We start from the raw sequence: 15,905 nt of genomic DNA on the forward strand, positions 1-15,905 counted from the left end.
TCCCATAAAAGGTTTAATGAATCAAAAGCAAACTGGAGCACATTCACACAAACATCTCAACTACACCACACATCCATAAAACACCTACACGTTGAGGAAGCCGCCCAACTCGTCACGGCGCACATCCTCGATGCTGCCGAAAAGTCCATTCCCCAGGCCTCCAGTGGGTCCCGCACCCCAAGGATGCCCTGGTGGAACGAGGACTGCAGGCGGGCGCGAGAGGCCCAGAACAAGGCGTGGGGTGTCCTTCGCCGGTACCCCACGTCACATAACCTCATTTCTTTTAAACGGGCAAAGGCTTTTGGGAAGCGAGTGCGTCGTGAGGCGAAAAGGGAGAGTTGGCGCACCTTCCTCACTTCCATCAACTCATACACTGACACACACAAAGTCTGGACACGAATACGAAAACTAAAAGGACAACAGACACACAGCCTGCCCCTGGTTAGTACAACAGGGGACACACTGGAAGACCAGGCTAACACACTTGCACAACACTTCGAACACGTGTCCAGTTCGGCACACTACACCAACACTTTCATTAAACACAAAGCATCATCTGAGAAGAAGTCCTTGCGAGACACTAATAAGTCGAACTCATCCTATAACACCCCCTTTTCACTTCATGAGCTGAAGGTCGCACTCGGTACTTGTAAACCTTCAGCTCCAGGTGCAGACAGGATTTCATACACAATGATACAACACTTACATGCAGACACACTTGAAACACTTCTTCACCTGTGCAATAAAATATTTATTTCGGGTCACTTCCCACGCTCTTGGAGGGAGGCCATAGTAGTGGCTTTCCTTAAGGAAGGGAAGGACCCTTCCTCTCCCGCCAGTTATCGCCCCATTGCCCTGACAAGCTGCCTGTGTAAGCTCTTCGAGAAGATGATAAACAGGAGACTCGTTGTAACATTCGCTGAGCCTGCCATGCTCTTTCGTCTGGCTCTCTGATAAGCCTGCCTGCTTGCCGCGATATCAGCTCCTCTTTTTTGTTTGTTTTTGCCACCCTCTGATTGGTTCGACAGCGCACAAAAAGCGCGTCGCTGAGTGAATAAACGGGATTGTCTTCCTGGCACTGCTTGCGTCGTCTGTTCCTCGGCACCCGTCGGTCGTCCAGCCGCCGAATACGTAACAGCTGGTGGCAGCGGTGGCGGCGGTATGGAGCGTGCGTCGGCGGCGGCCCTTGGCGTCCGTTTGGTGAGAGCACGGCTTGTTTGACTTCATTGGGAGCATTAACGACGTTTTCTCGGTAGTAGAGGATTTTTGACTTTGCTAGATTTAATTTAAGTAGTACGTGTAAGTGTGACACTTTTGTTATCTGCAGTCATGATTCTCACGTCGCTAACGAAACCCAACCTTGTGTTGCTCGCTGAAGAGTTAGGCATCACAGTGCAGAAGTCGATGCGTAAGCCTGAAATTATCGAGGCAATATCCAAATGCGGAGCGAAAGATGACGAAGTAGAGGAATGTTGGAAGGCAGTCTCCCTGCAATTGAAAGAGCGAGAGGTAGAACTGAAGCTGAAAGAGATGCAACTGCAGAACCTTGAACGCAATGATAGCTTCGACATGCGCGGATACATGCAACCTTTCAAGGCTGGCAGTGACATTACTTTGTATCTCGTCAACTTCGAGAGAACGTGTAGTAGGGCAGCACTTGGTAAAGAGACCTGGTCGCAACGCCTGTTGACATTGCTTCCCAACGAAGCGGCCGACATAGTCGCGAGAATGACAGATGAAGATGCAAGTGATTACGAAAAAGTGAAGCTTCAGCTCAGGAAAAGGTACAGCTTGTCTACAGAAGCCCTGAGGATGAAGTATCGTAACACAAGGCGTAGTCAAGGGGAGTCGTACTCCGAGTTCGGCTACAAATCCATGAGCTTGTTAGAAGAATGGCTTAAAAGCGCCAACGCATACGAGGACAAGCAACGTGTGATCGAACTGATTGCGCTGGAGCAATTTTATGCATCGATTCCGGAGCAAATGCGCCTGTGGATTTAGGACAAGCCAAACGTCGAAACGTTGCAAATGGCAGCTAGTCTGGCTGACGAGTACTGTTCCCGTAGGATGGAAAGTTCGGAAGACCTGCGAAAGCAACCGTCGGGAGCTTTCAAGAAATTTCAGAAAGGAGTGAGAGAAAGCAACCAAGGGAAACCCGACAACGTTTCCGCCCAAGCACACACGGTCAACCCGAGCGAACCGAAGAGTTCCAAGTTTGAAGAAAAACGGCCGTTGACCTGTTATAAATGCCATCAACCAGGCCACATCGCAGCAGGCTGCAGGCAGCCACATGTGTCTGCTAATTTGCTAACAGAGGACAGCGATTTGCTCCTGCCCTGCCCTACTTCTTAGAGTAAAACGGTCTTCTCGAGAGCTGTCAGGCAGGCTTTAGGGTGGGGCGATCTACGAACGATCAACTCGTTGCGTTAGCGTCATATATTAAAGATGCTTACTTCCATAAGCAGTACTGTATGACAGTATTCTTTGATCTTGAAAAGGCGTACGACACTGCTTGGCGGTACGGCATCCTCAGCGATTTGAATTCCTTTGGTATGTCGGGTAACATGTGGAACACGCTTGCCAGTTACCTCTCTGAAAGAACGTTTCGCGTGCGAGTTGGAACTGCACTCTCTAGAGTTCATGTGCAGGAAAACGATGTTCCGCAAGGTGGAGTTTTGAGTTGCACGTTGTTTATTGTAAAAATGAACTCTCTTCGAAAGGCTCTGCCACCAACCATTTCCTGCTCAATCTATGTAGACGACGTGCAATTATCCTTTAAGTCTTGTAACCTGTCTATCTGCGAGCGCCAAGTCCAGCTTGGTGTTAACAATCTAGCTGGCTGGGCAGATAGCAACGGTTTTAAATTTAATCCAGTGAAGTGTACTTGTGTTTTGTTTTCGAAAAGGCGCGGCATTCGGCCGGATCCAGACATCAAACTCAATGGTGTCTCAATTCCAGTCAGAAATGAACACAAGTTTTTAGGTGTAGTCCTTGACGAAAAGCTCTCGTTCATTCCGCACATAAAACAACTTAAACATAAATGCTTAAAGGCCATGAATATACTCAAGGTTCTCTCCCACTCTTCATATGGGGCTGACAAACAACTTCTTTTGCGTGTTTTTACCAGCCTGATAGGTTCACGATTAGACTATGGAAGCGTTGTTTATGGGTCAGCAAGTAAGACATCCCTCAAAATGCTGGACCCAGTGCTTCATCTGGGGTTCCGGTTGGCATGTGGCGCCTTCCGGACTAGCCCGGTCGAAAGCCTCTATGTGGAGTGTAATAAGTGGAACCTACAACGTCAGCGAGCATACACAGATCTCCTTTTTGCTTTTAAAATTTCATCTATGCCACACCATCCTTTTAAATCGGCTTTTTATGATACGTCTATGACTGCACTACTCCTAAACCGACCATCGTTCTCTGCGCCCTTCTCTTACAGAGTTAGAGAGGAAGCGTCAAAGCTTTCCGTCTCCTTTTTAGACACCATACAAAGTTCTCAAACAGATTTTATAGCACCATGGCATCTCCGCCCTGTATCATGCGACACATCCTTCACACATGTAGATAAAAACCGAGCTCCCACATGTGCAATTCTGCAGCACTTCTTGTATTTGCAGCAGAAGTATCAATTTTCTGAATTTTATACGGACGCCTCTAAAACTGCCACCTCTGTGTCCTGCGCGGCGCATGGGCCCGGCCTTAAAGGGACCCCGAAAAGCTTTGTGAAGGTGGCAATCAAATGCATTCAGGTGGTAGAACACATAACGGGGGATTTTTGAGCCAAGTGTGAGCCCCATACGTTGTACAGATAATTTGTAAACAATTTTTGAAGATCGCCTTTCTCAGCCGATGAGCGCGACGCCGCAGCGAGCCGACCGCGGCTGACGCAACGACGACCGCGGGTGACGCAACGGCGATCGCTGCTGACGTAACGGCGAAGGCGCCCCCTGATTCGCCCAATCGCCGGCAAGGTCGGCCGCCGGCGGCGTCACTGCCATTGGCTTCCGGCTGCTCTTCCTCCTTCCTGCGCGATCCCGAGGCAAAGGCGGGTCCGCAGTGATTGACGCGAGCCTAGGCGCAGGAATGTAGCTAGCTGCTTTGAAGGAGGCAGAGAGGGAGGAGGAGTCGATCGGCAAGTGGGGAGAGGTGCATTTAATTGCTTCTGGCGCAGCTAATACTGAATGTAGATCAATAATTCCAACGGCATTGTATCGCTATATTGGTGCTACGTGACAATACAGGCCTTTTGGAACTTTTACAAAAGGCTTTTCTGGGTCCCTTTAATGTCACTAGAACTCTTAACAGTAATACCAGTATCTTTACGGCAGATACTTCAAAGTCACATCCCACAATCCATTATATATACAGACTCCCTCAGTGTCGTGCGGGCGTTGTCGATAACAAAGTCTTCAAAATATCACGTTGTAAATCTAATAGTCAAGGGTATTATGTCTGTGTATGTCCACAAATTTGAACTAGTCCTTTGCTGGGTCCCTGGCCACTGTGGTATAGCCGGGAATGAAGCAGCGGATCGAATGGCCGCTGCTGCTACACTCTCGAATACAGTAGACATAACCACATTACCCTACACCGACGTGAAACCACACATCAGACAACAACTTCGCAAAACATGGCAAACACACTGGAGCGAACAAACCGACAACAAGTTACACGTAATAAAACCACACTTGGGACCATACACCACCGACACACGCTACACTGAAGTCGCCTTGGCTAGATTACGGATAGGGCACACTCACGCAACGCACTCGCACCTGCTCACTGGATCTCCAAGACCTCTGTGCAGCAGGTGCGGAGAGGCCCTATCCGTGATCCACATCCTCATAGAATATGTAAGGCACTCGACACTACACGACGCAAACACTTCCCTCAACTACACACACGACATATTCCACCACACCCATCATACTTCTTAGGAGATGATGCCGTGTTTTCTGTTCAGCGCACGTTTAAGTTCCTATCAGAAGTTCACTTTTTACAACTCATCTCATACCACCCATAGCTTTACCCCTGGTCCTATACACCAGCCACCTTATTTATTTTTTAACCACTCTTGTTCTTCACCCTGGCCCTTTACACCAGCCGTACTCATAGTTTTTAACTGATTTTATTTCGTGTTGTCTCCTCATCAAATAACTTTATGTTTGGCGCTCTTTGCCCGTGTCGGCCTTGCGCCAATAAAATCAAACCATCATCATCATTCTCTATTGCATTACAACGCTTGTAGTGCTCGTTGCTTTCCGCACTTGTATGCGCAAGCAGTATTTCCATCGCAGTACTGTGTTGTGCTGCTCCGTGCTGCACTGCTGCCAGATCTTTCCTGCTATATGCTTTTACATACTGCCGTCGCTTTCTTTTGCATTGATCCATTTTTCCTCTTTTGCTTATCTGTTGCGACACTTGCCTAATAATGCAACCAGGACATTGCAGGCGTGAATGCTGAGTGAACTTCTGTAGAAACCCTTGTCTACTTGATAAGACGCCGGGACAGCTGCAGTGTGCTCGCTGCACTTTCGTGAATCGGCATTCCTGCGGCCCGGTTTTCTACGTCAAGATGCAGTGCCTAGTTCGTATCTCTTGTTTCGAAGTAGTTCTGCTGTTGACGCTTTCATTGCTCAGAAACTCTTCGCGAGAAGGCTATCACAAGAAATTCCTTTGGGCAGGGATGGGAAGGGGGATATAATGCTTTGTGTTACGGGTAAAGTCAATTTTTCGGCGCGTAAGGAAAATCATAATGCATGTAGTGCCCACGAACATTTTGTACTTATTGTATACGTGCTCATTTTGTGCAGTGTGGTAAATTTGTTTTATGTTCATCCTGGAATAAAATTCAAATGTCTTGATTATAGCATGACTATGCGTTATTTCTTCTCTTAGAACAGAAGTACACAAACTGCAAGCATTATATAACCTTGATCTATACTTAAGGCACGCACGCCTATGTGCGACGCAATTAAACTTAGCAGTGGCGTTGGTCGAAATTGGTATCGGGGAAAGGAGTGGGCACGTTTTTTATATAAAAGGGGGGCCGGGGAGAGTGGTCAAGTGTCATTTTGGGCTCTGTATCCCAAGGCAGAAAAAAAATTCTGGTCGGGGGGGGGGGGGGGGTACGTTTGCCACCCGCTGCAATCAAAATAAACAACTGATTGCTTTTATACAGCAGTGGAAGGCATGAATACAGAATAAAGGTCCAGAGAAGATGCAAGATGCTTTTATAAACCCCGAGATGAATCATACGACAGTATGCTAAAGTGCGTTTCTCTAGTCACGAGTATAAGTTGGCGTTGACTTGAAGCACACACGCCAAGGGCTCGCCAACTTGCGTCAGATGGCAATGACATGAGCCCTCAGCGATCAGAGAGTCCTGCTAAGGCTATTTTGAAGTCAAATTTTCCCGCTGCCACCAAAATGACGTCACTTTCTGACCGGATCTTGCGTCACATCCTGTTTATTTTTTTGTTCCGCCGGAAGTGTTCTCTCCTCACACAGATGGCGCTAAGCCCCATGAGCAGCTTAAGAGCCGCCATTTTCTGAACGCATGGGCTTCTATGGAAGCTTCGCTACCAGTTATATTTACCTTGGAAAGGATCCCCGGGGTGCAGCAGCCTTTGCCTTGTAGGCTATCCCCTCCCACACTATTTGCCCTTGGTTGTAAGCTGCCCCCCCCCCCCCCCCCCCCTCCTTCGTCCTCCAGGATACTCAATAGCCGCTCCCTGTCTACATTATCATACACCGCTTTAATGTCCAGAAAGGCTAACCACAAAGGTCGGATTTGCATCTTCGCCACCTCTATGCATTGGCTATGCATTGGCTCTTCGATGTAGGCATCAAGTCTAGCCTTCCGTCCTTTGGAAACCCGTTTTGGAAGCTAGCGCCACCGAGCGGTAGTGGAGTCACAGCGAAAAACGCAACAGGCATTAGAAATGTAAAGAAGACGCTAACCTTTACCTACGCCGGAATCTCCTATCTTCGCAAATTTATTGTTTTAGCAATAAAAAAAATTCAGGACAAAAATACTGAGGGATATTTGAGACTCAAAAAACGTTTGAGTGGTTCAAATGTTCGAATACGTGATATCACGCTCGCCATAACAACCGCCATAACCGCGGGGTGTGAGCAAGAAACAAAAACGTGCTTGAGCCGTCTCCAAGACGGTTCAACCCCGCGAAAGTTCTACAATTTCCACTGTGGTGACAGCTGTGACAGCCGTGTTGGCTGGCCTTAGCGTATTCAACAGTTTCCTGCTACTTCTTGGTGGGATGCCGGCTCACTCGCAGCCCCGCATGCGGATACCGGACGGCCGGACCAAACGAAGCACGGCGAACTGCTTGCTCCGCCCCGGCCGTGCGAGTAGAGTGCTCGAACAGACACAAGTGCTCCTGCCAGGGAACTATCTTTATTTGCTCGCCACGTGATAAGTGCGCGCAGGGAGGCACGCACGGCTGCGGCTATGACGCTGGACTACATGGCCACATTCGGAGTTGGACGCGAAGCGTTCGAAGGAGCAGGTATGTGATATAGCTGGGCGAACGCGGTTGCGTGCGACTTCTGTGAAACGCCGTCTCTGGTTGGAGGTAACTTTGGCTTCATTGGCTGCCGGGCCAAGACAAGCAATGAGACGCGGGTTTTGGACGCTCTTCGTCGGGAATGTCATACGTACGCCGTTGCTGAAATGCGGAAACTTTTCTCTACGCGAGTGCTTGGTTCCTGCGCTCTGGCTTGACGCCTTGCAAATGTTACGAAACAGGGCTTTTTCATTATCGCGATAATTCAAAACAATGCTGCTAAGGAGGACAAGACAAGTCAACACACGGCGCTGCTGTAACAACTGAAGGTTTGCATCGCAAGCTGCTCTCAATATACCAAGAAGGGGGAGAGGAAAATGGACACGTAAAAACACGCATTTTAAGTACAAAAAGGGCATGCACGTGGCAAGTAACGCTGGTGACTTCAAGGGAGTCATTCTCACTGGAACGTGGGTTATCAGGCAGTCCAGATAACGATAAAAAACTTTCTTCGGAAATGGACCTCTCCCGGGGTGCGTTACGCGGAGGCCGTGACGTCACGGAAAGCGCACGTGCTGGGTGTGGCCGGGAGGGTGGTTGGCAAAACATTCGGACCGGCGCACGGGGCGTATGTAGTGAGGCTGCATTAGAAGCGCGCAAAAGTGGAGTTTTTGTTTATGTGTTCGCTTTTCTGGTGCCGGTGGGCTGCTGTGCTCTTGGCTACGTAAATCTTGAGAGCAGAATCAGCGGCATCAGACTTTTCGGAGTCACCAAAGAGATAAATTCGGCGTGTATTGTGGATGCGCGCAATGTGCCGAAGAGGCTGGCAGCCAAAGCAGCGACATGGTCTGCTCTTACTCATAGCAAGATTTCCCATTCTCGAACTTCTGCTGTTCTCTAAAGCACAGTCATACCGTCTACATTGGCAGTCCGCGCTGATTCGTGCCATGAAATGATGCGGTTTACCAACCATCTGCTATCATGCAGTACCAGCAGAAATTGGTCAAGTGAAATAGTGCCGGGGGTGGGGGGCAGAGGGAAATTTTCTTGCTGCAAAATATTGTCATGTTTTGAGGAGGTAGAGTAGTGTATTAAAAACGCAACCTTCTTAGGCGACGTGAAATAAGTGTTTCGACGAGGGATCTGCGATAGCCGCCTGCCGACAGATCGACAACGACAAGTTTGGTCTTATGGGGGGATCTGTTCAAGACGAACGAAATTCATTGCTTGTAAGTGCAATACATTTTTACCTTGATCAATTATATTCTGCCTTGAGGATGCGGCAAAACATAGATGCTTGCCGTGCTCACATGTAGCATCGGGCCTTCGGCACGAGATGGGCCGCTCAAGCGACTCGAAAAATGTCTTTGCCCTAAGCGAACAAACTCGGTGAATGTATTCTTTTGTTGTGGCCTTCCGACGCTGGCGTATGCAGCGGGCGTACAAGGACACTAACTTTAACTATCATGAAATAATGACTACCGAAAATTATTTTTATGCGCTGTTGCAAGCTATACGCACTAACCATATGTGGCTGCTATGTAACTCTGACAATGACGTTGAATCATTTTGCGATTTCACTGGGGAAAAAAGGTAACAAAACAATCGGTCAATCACGTAGGGAATGACATCATCACGATATTTTTATTGGAATAATTTTTGGCTTTTGCTCTTCATATTTTTGTTTCGTTGCTGCCTATTTTACTTTTTAATTCTTTCATGCTTTGCCTTTCCTTATTCCCCTCGACAGGAAATCGTGTCTACGCCACTATCTCCGGGCGACGCAAAGGGACCAAAAACAGGGAGCGTATACGCTGCCTGAGGCACCACGCTTAGCTTAAACGGACCTCGAAAGCAACAATGAATAAGGTTTCCTTGGTATGTGTCCGAACACAAAGAATCTTAAAAAACATCCCTGGAATGCGTCACAACAGCACCAACCTTCAGAATGACTCGTTTAGGCTGATCTGTCGCGCACTGATTATCCGAAAGCGTCGCCCTTCAGTTGACCTTGCGGTAAACGAAAGTGTTGCGGAGGTTGTAGATTTGGAAAGCTACATAGAGGTGCGGCGGTCACAGCTCGGATAGCTAGACCCCCACCTGCAATGTAGGCGGCCAGTGACGGCCCGAACCAACGGCACATCGTTCCTTCCGGGCGCCGCGCGGTCAGGCCGGGCTGTCGGCGCAGGCGCGTTCTGCCAACCGCCACCGCACTTCCAGGCCGCCAGCAGGCGCCACCCGTCGCGCACGTGCGCTTCGTGACGTCACGTTGTTTACATACAGGGAGAGGTCCATTGATAGACGCCCTGCTCGCGCTATCTTTTGCTTTTTGTATTATGTCAGCCTCAAGTATAAAAGACAACAGTGCCGTGTGGTGCCTTTTCTTGGCTTGTTTAGTAATGCCATTTTGAATTAACGTGATCATGCGCCATCTAGCTCAAATCACCGCCTTAACGCGGTTTGTTCGTGTTGTTTGCGGAATGGGGGGGGGAGTGTTTCAGAGCGGGATTTTGTCAGCGCATCAGATGTCAGATGTGACGTTGGTCAAGGTGTCTTTGAAAACCCGCATACTACCTCGGCTGCTGGAGTCCGCAGATTCAGCTATGATGTCCCTTGTGTTGTTTATGCAAATTGTGAATGCCGTTGTGAATATAGGGGCTCAAGCATGGACTGCTTATTCCACGGCAAAGCTTGCACACTGCGGTATGTTAGTAGGTGCTCTGTAGCGCGGGGCAGGACACCCCAGTTTGTAGTAATTTAAACACGCTTGTTCCTCTGTGTGTTCTGCTGGTTTCTCCTCTATAGGCACCGGACACTGAAGTTTGTGTGCGACTGCAGCGCCGCCTCTCGCCACCGATTATCAACTCTGGGTCGTTAGATGTCGCAACCGGCCATTCAGCGCACGGGAAAACACGCGTGCTGCGTGTGGTTTCGCGTTGTGTGGCGGAAGTTTTTTAAGAAACATAGTTATAATTGCAAGTTGCAGGGTTGAAGGGATCAAAATGCTGCGTGAAGGACTGCCACAATCGCGAAAGGCAGCCTGCCATCGTTCTATACAGGTTTCTTGGGCAGCCATGGAGAATAAGCGTTGCAAGAAATGGATTTTAGCAGCAAGAAAGCCATGACATTTTTTGTCAGTGGAAGGAGTAAAATTATGAGTACAATGACTGTTTATGCGCAGCGCAGACACGAAGGGCCGTAATACTAAAACGGTTGCTTTCAGTGTTCCGCGCTGCGATGAATCGCATGCCGTCGTAGTATTTGCATAACACAAGGTATTAGGGCTTCTGCCACTATTGTTTTATCAGCAGTAACCTTTGTTTAGCGACATTCACGGCACCGAATGGATGGAAAAGGCGCCACAAGAATATGTTCACCGCACTTCGCGGGTGATGCCAAAGGCAATGTCAAGACGATCAGTAGGCATCCCGCTTACTGCCCTACTTTGCTCCCCGAAGTGTACAGAGTTCTGCCACGCATTCCAAGCAAGAGCGTGGAAAGCTATCAAAGGCAAGGTTGCATTCACTCTCGCTGACTTCTGTAATGCGTTTTGTGTACTGTGAAATTTTGGTTATAATGCTTAAGCAAAGGATGGGGAGGAGGAAGAAATACTTTTTTGGAGAATTCTGACTGGCCTGAACAAACTGTATCACAATTACCCACTAAGACTCTAACATTACTCACAAGATGGAAGCCGAAACTATACGGAATCTTCGTAAAGACAACTGCCTCTCTGCAGCAGATTTCCAACTGTGTGGAACTACGTTTACTTTGGCATCAGCTAATAACGTTTGGAATCCGTTGTTAATTCATGACAAACCCAACCGAGCTGAAGAAGGGCAACCGAAAAAGTAACTGTAGTGTGGTTGCGCAAACACAGGAAACAACACAAACACGCTTTAGTCGTGGAGCGCTGTTGTGTATGCTGGCGTCACTTTATTAGGCTTTGGTACAAGAAAAAATTAATACTGACCTGAGTTGGCACTGTAAATAAGCTTCCCTGGCTGAGAATGGGACTTCGCAATAATGTCTGTTCCATCAATTTCTTTCAGGGCGTACGCACGCACGGGAACGTACAATCTCTGTAACTTCTCGCGCACGCGAGGCCGGCAGTATATTCAGCCCCGTAATAGTCCGGAACTCGCACAGAAGCACTTCAGACATGAGGAAACTATTTGCTAGAACAGTTTTCAAGCACGAGACAGCTTTCAAAAACAATTGCAGAATCACGAAAAGAAACAACCGAGAGGTGCAGAATATATGAACGCGCGCTCGCCGTCTGGTTCTCACCGACCCAAAATTAGCTCAGGCTTCTGCGGGGCGGCGCGAGGTGTACTTATTCGTCGTGCCCTCTGAGCAGTGACCGGTCCCTATAGGCAAGCCTTCAGTGATAGCATGCCATAAAAAAAAAAAGGGGGTGCAACACTGAGAGATTTTGGTGGGGCTGTCGCCTGCACACCTGTTTACTACACCATTGAGTTACACTTCTTGCGTCGCTCACCAGAACTGCTCCATGAAAACAGCTTTTGTTCTGTAGGCCAAGCCTGCAAGCATGATTGGCCTTTAGGGTATTGACAGAAGGAAGGTTGGAAGAAAATAATAATAATCGTCTGCATTACCTGGTTCTAGATGCTGGAGTACTGCATAAAAGCCAAATGCTGTCGTCCCTGTAGCCATGACATGTAAAGAGCGTGGATAAGAATAAATAGCCAACCTTCCCTGTGAAGTGTGGTAGCATGTCCAAACATTCAAAAACAGTGACGAGTCCTATTGGGTCACTCTACTCCAAAAAGGTGTTTTGGTGGTTTCTATTCGTTACCTGCGTCATACCTATTAAGTCTGTTGTGAATACTCGGATGTGAATGGGCTTTTTTCTTGCACCTTTCCTTTCAAGGGTCCGGTCGTCCTGCAGGGGTGGGAGTGTGGGTGCTGCATGTAGAAATGTGGGGTGCCGGTTGACCGGAGAACACAAAATGTAACCGATCCTAATCTCACATTACTGCTTATTCTATGTTAACTGGTAATGTTAATCAGGTAATTAATATTTTATTTTCTCCCTAAACTTCACAACTGTGTGTTCAGGTGCTGGGGATCTGGAAAAAAAAAAAGCAATCTGGAAACTGTCTTTAGCTGAAAGTGGCAGTCGCTCCACCCGGTAACTTTTTTGTTCGTTTTTTTTTTTTTTGCATGGGCTATGGTCTTAGCCAAGTCATTGTACGTGGCTTGTATTGCAGTCGCAGGACTAGGGTTCTACACAGCCCTATGCACATTGTGGCAGCGATGTGCTTTGGTTTTATTTCTTCATCGGCAGCTTTTTCAAGGCGACTGCAGACCTAATTTTCGCCTGACGTCACAGAAGTACTGGGCTGCTGCATCAGTAGCAACTTCTGTTAAAATAACAAAAGTTTACTAAAAAATGACCATAGCAGAATTGAGGCAGCGCAAACAAAGACAACAAAAATGACAACAAATGACAAAGACAACAATGCCGTGCGTAAATGGGCTACACTTTTGGGTTGATGCAACCAAAAGTGTAAGCATTCCAGTGGCCAGTGCCTGCCCTTCTGTGCTCACATGTATGCAATATGTCTTCAGTCGCTATTAAGGGTCAGGCGCTTGTTGCGACTACTTCAGCTCTAGTTCAGAAGAGAGAAAAATCAAAGCGCAAACTGAAAACATGCACAACAAAACAAAAAGGCTGGTGAAGGTTGCACTAAGTCTTGCAAGGCTTGAACCATAGCGAAGCTGCAGGATTTCGTTCCAAGTGAACACTGAAGGACACATCACCATGCATTTGTACAAGTTTGAAGTTGTTCATTTTCATGTTCCGTCGTCGCCTTGCGCTGGGCTAGTAGTAGTCATCGTCATATGCATCGATATCGCCATCTTCCTGATGCCAAGCTCTACATGTGCAGCAGTGGGGGCGCAACGGCGGCGCATGTGTACACGACACATTTTGCAGCATTCCTGGAATCTTGTCGAGGTTCCGTGGAACAGGTGTTGTGTGAGCTGTGGTGTTGTCGGTTGCTAGGCAATGGGAGGTGCTGCTCAGGGTTTTCTCCAGTTGTTTTTTTGTCTTAAAGGAGCCATGAAGAGAAAATACAACTTCATTTAATTTGAAAAAACTAGGATTCAGTATCTCACTCAGCTCCATTACAGCCACAAAAGATGTTTTTCTAACAAAAAAAAAAAAGCAAGAAGTATTTAAAAACCTTCAAATTTTGCGCCACAGTGACGTGTTATGAGCAAGAACGACGTCATACAGGCCGACAATAAAACATAATTATCATTGCACTAACTGCACGTTAGCATTTAAGTGATGTGGTCAAATGGAACTAGAGGCCCCATTACAGACGTCCAGTCACGTGTCGTCGCGACAGGTCAATTAGGCGGCCGCCAATCGCACAATGTTCTGTGACATCATAGAAAATTGCGGGAAATTGGCTAGGGGGTCGCGACGGCTTCACACGTTTTCTTTAATCTCTCTGTTATTTGTTCGGAGATTGCGATGATATTGGTATCATTATTATCGGGGTTAAGCAGTCTTTCTAATAAACCCAACTTGTATTTTGTCTTCATGGCTCCTTTAAAGCCAGTGCGCGAGCTGGGGACACTCGGCAGTTGCCGGGAAGCACGCACTCTTGAGCACTCAGTGTTTTCGGGCTGCTCAGGGTCTTCGCCATATTTTTTTTGTTCACGCTAAAGCTACTGGGTCATTCCATGCCAAACGTCCCAGCCGTAAAGTCGACCATCACGGATTTTTTCAGTAAAAACTGTGGCTCATCCTTACATAGTCTGGAATGCTCCCTCGAAGTATTTTTGTCCAAAAATTTTTTTTTCTTTTTCTAGCCGCTTTTCTATCTCGACGGTTTAAGCAAAGTTGGTCTGGCAAAAAAAAAAAACAAAAAAATCAATTCTTTTCGAATCGTCATCATTTTCGCTGGACATCATGTTAAAAAAGCCCTGGACTGCCCTGCACTGCGTTTTTCTAAGATTTTTGCTTGTTTTTGTTCTCGTTACACCATTCCGAAAATGCTCAATATTGCGCATTTTCAAACTTTTTTAGCGAATACAAGCACACTCTCTAAGCCAATGAATCATTTCTTTCTAAATATCATCATTGTGGACAACTCGTTAAAAATATATTGTCACTGAAAAAATGAGAAATGTGCGAGCAAACATTTGTCAAATTTTGAAACATTTCCTTTCTGGCCCATATTCACCCCTAAATTGCGCATTATTGTGCTCGTAAAAATATCAAATACAAGGCATTCGCTAGTACAAATCATCACAGTTTATTTCAGAAAGTTTAATTGAAACAGTTTTTGTTTAAGCAGAGAAAAATATTTTTGAATTTCAACACCAACATTTCACCTCGCTGTTTGACAAAGCCTCTTCTCTGCGTGTCACCAAGGAGCTGTTGGAACAAAAAACGACCGGGACACGTGTTTCTAGAGGGTAACAGTATCCATCCTGTTCTTTAGAACATATTTCATTTTAGTAAAAAAACAAAGTTGGCAGCAAAGCTCCTCACGACAACTCTTTGGAGACACGGACATGCACTGTAGTCGAGTACGAAGATAGCCCAGCCTGGAGAGTGGAAAGGGATGACGGCTCAAAGTGGTGGAAGGATCGTGTGCCTTTGATAGAAAGCGCTTTTTCGAACCTTTCTGCAAGTTTGACTTTTCTATCTTGCACAGCGCTATCTGGCACTCAAAGCACCGTAATTCCGATGATGTTCTTTTCTGCCTGCAGAAACAGCTGATGGTCCCCACCAACGCCGTCACATGTGCTCTTGCCATATGAAGTAGCGAAAAAATTCCACTCAGCAGAGAGATGGAAGTCGCTTTCGTGAAAGCAGAGGTTAAGGAAGCTCTTCTTATTTTTATATAGGGATGAAGCACCGTCTGAGAAGTAATAAATTTTTCTCACAGAAGGCAAGTCCTTCGCCAATAGTCCTAGTAGTTCGGCCTGAAAGGCTGATACAGCAGCAGTGATGTGCTCAAGGCAGTCATATATTGCCACAAATGATTTTACAAAGACATCAAGTACGTTGTCCTCTGAGCGGAAACATACGACGAATGGGTGCACTGTGCATTGCGTGTTTACCCAATGATAGGACTGTATGGCATCTTGAACCAGAAAAGTGTATAGTTTTCTGAGAAGTCCTCAAGCACAATGGCTTCGTCTTTCTTGAGGTGTTTTTTTAAGTCGCGTAAATATTGCGCCTGCCGCTAGCTGACATAGTGGTGCGCCTTCAGGGCACATAGCATAGACAACAATCGGTCACAAAATTCTTCCGGTGGCAGGATAATCGTTTCCAATTTACATTGTGCGCCGCTGACCCACTGTTTGTTGCACATGGAAATTATCTAT

The 15,905-nt window shown here is 47.1% G+C and overlaps 1 protein-coding gene across 4 annotated transcripts in view; it reads left to right on the plus strand.

Annotated features, from left to right (window-relative positions):
• Positions 1-956: 956 nt before the first annotated feature.
• Positions 957-15,905, plus strand: part of LOC144169019 (uncharacterized) — an 89,297-nt gene continuing 74,348 nt past the window's right edge. For 2 of the 4 annotated variants that reach the window (XR_013322342.1, XM_077698015.1), the window contains exon 1: positions 7,108-7,532. Coding sequence is in view for 1 of the 4 variants with exons in the window: in XM_077698016.1 (XP_077554142.1) it covers positions 1,162-1,200 (39 nt within the window). In the remaining 3 variants the exon portion in view is untranslated. Of the gene's footprint in view, positions 1,201-7,107; positions 7,533-15,905 lie in introns of those variants that run through there. The other 2 variants (XR_013322343.1, XM_077698016.1) reach the window with 2 other exon arrangements.

This window comes from Haemaphysalis longicornis, unplaced genomic scaffold, assembly GCF_048455015.1.
Source record: "Haemaphysalis longicornis isolate Haplotype H1 unplaced genomic scaffold, Haemaphysalis longicornis Haplotype H1 scaffold_2, whole genome shotgun sequence".
In the NCBI taxonomy this organism is placed as follows: domain Eukaryota; kingdom Metazoa; phylum Arthropoda; class Arachnida; order Ixodida; family Ixodidae; genus Haemaphysalis; species Haemaphysalis longicornis.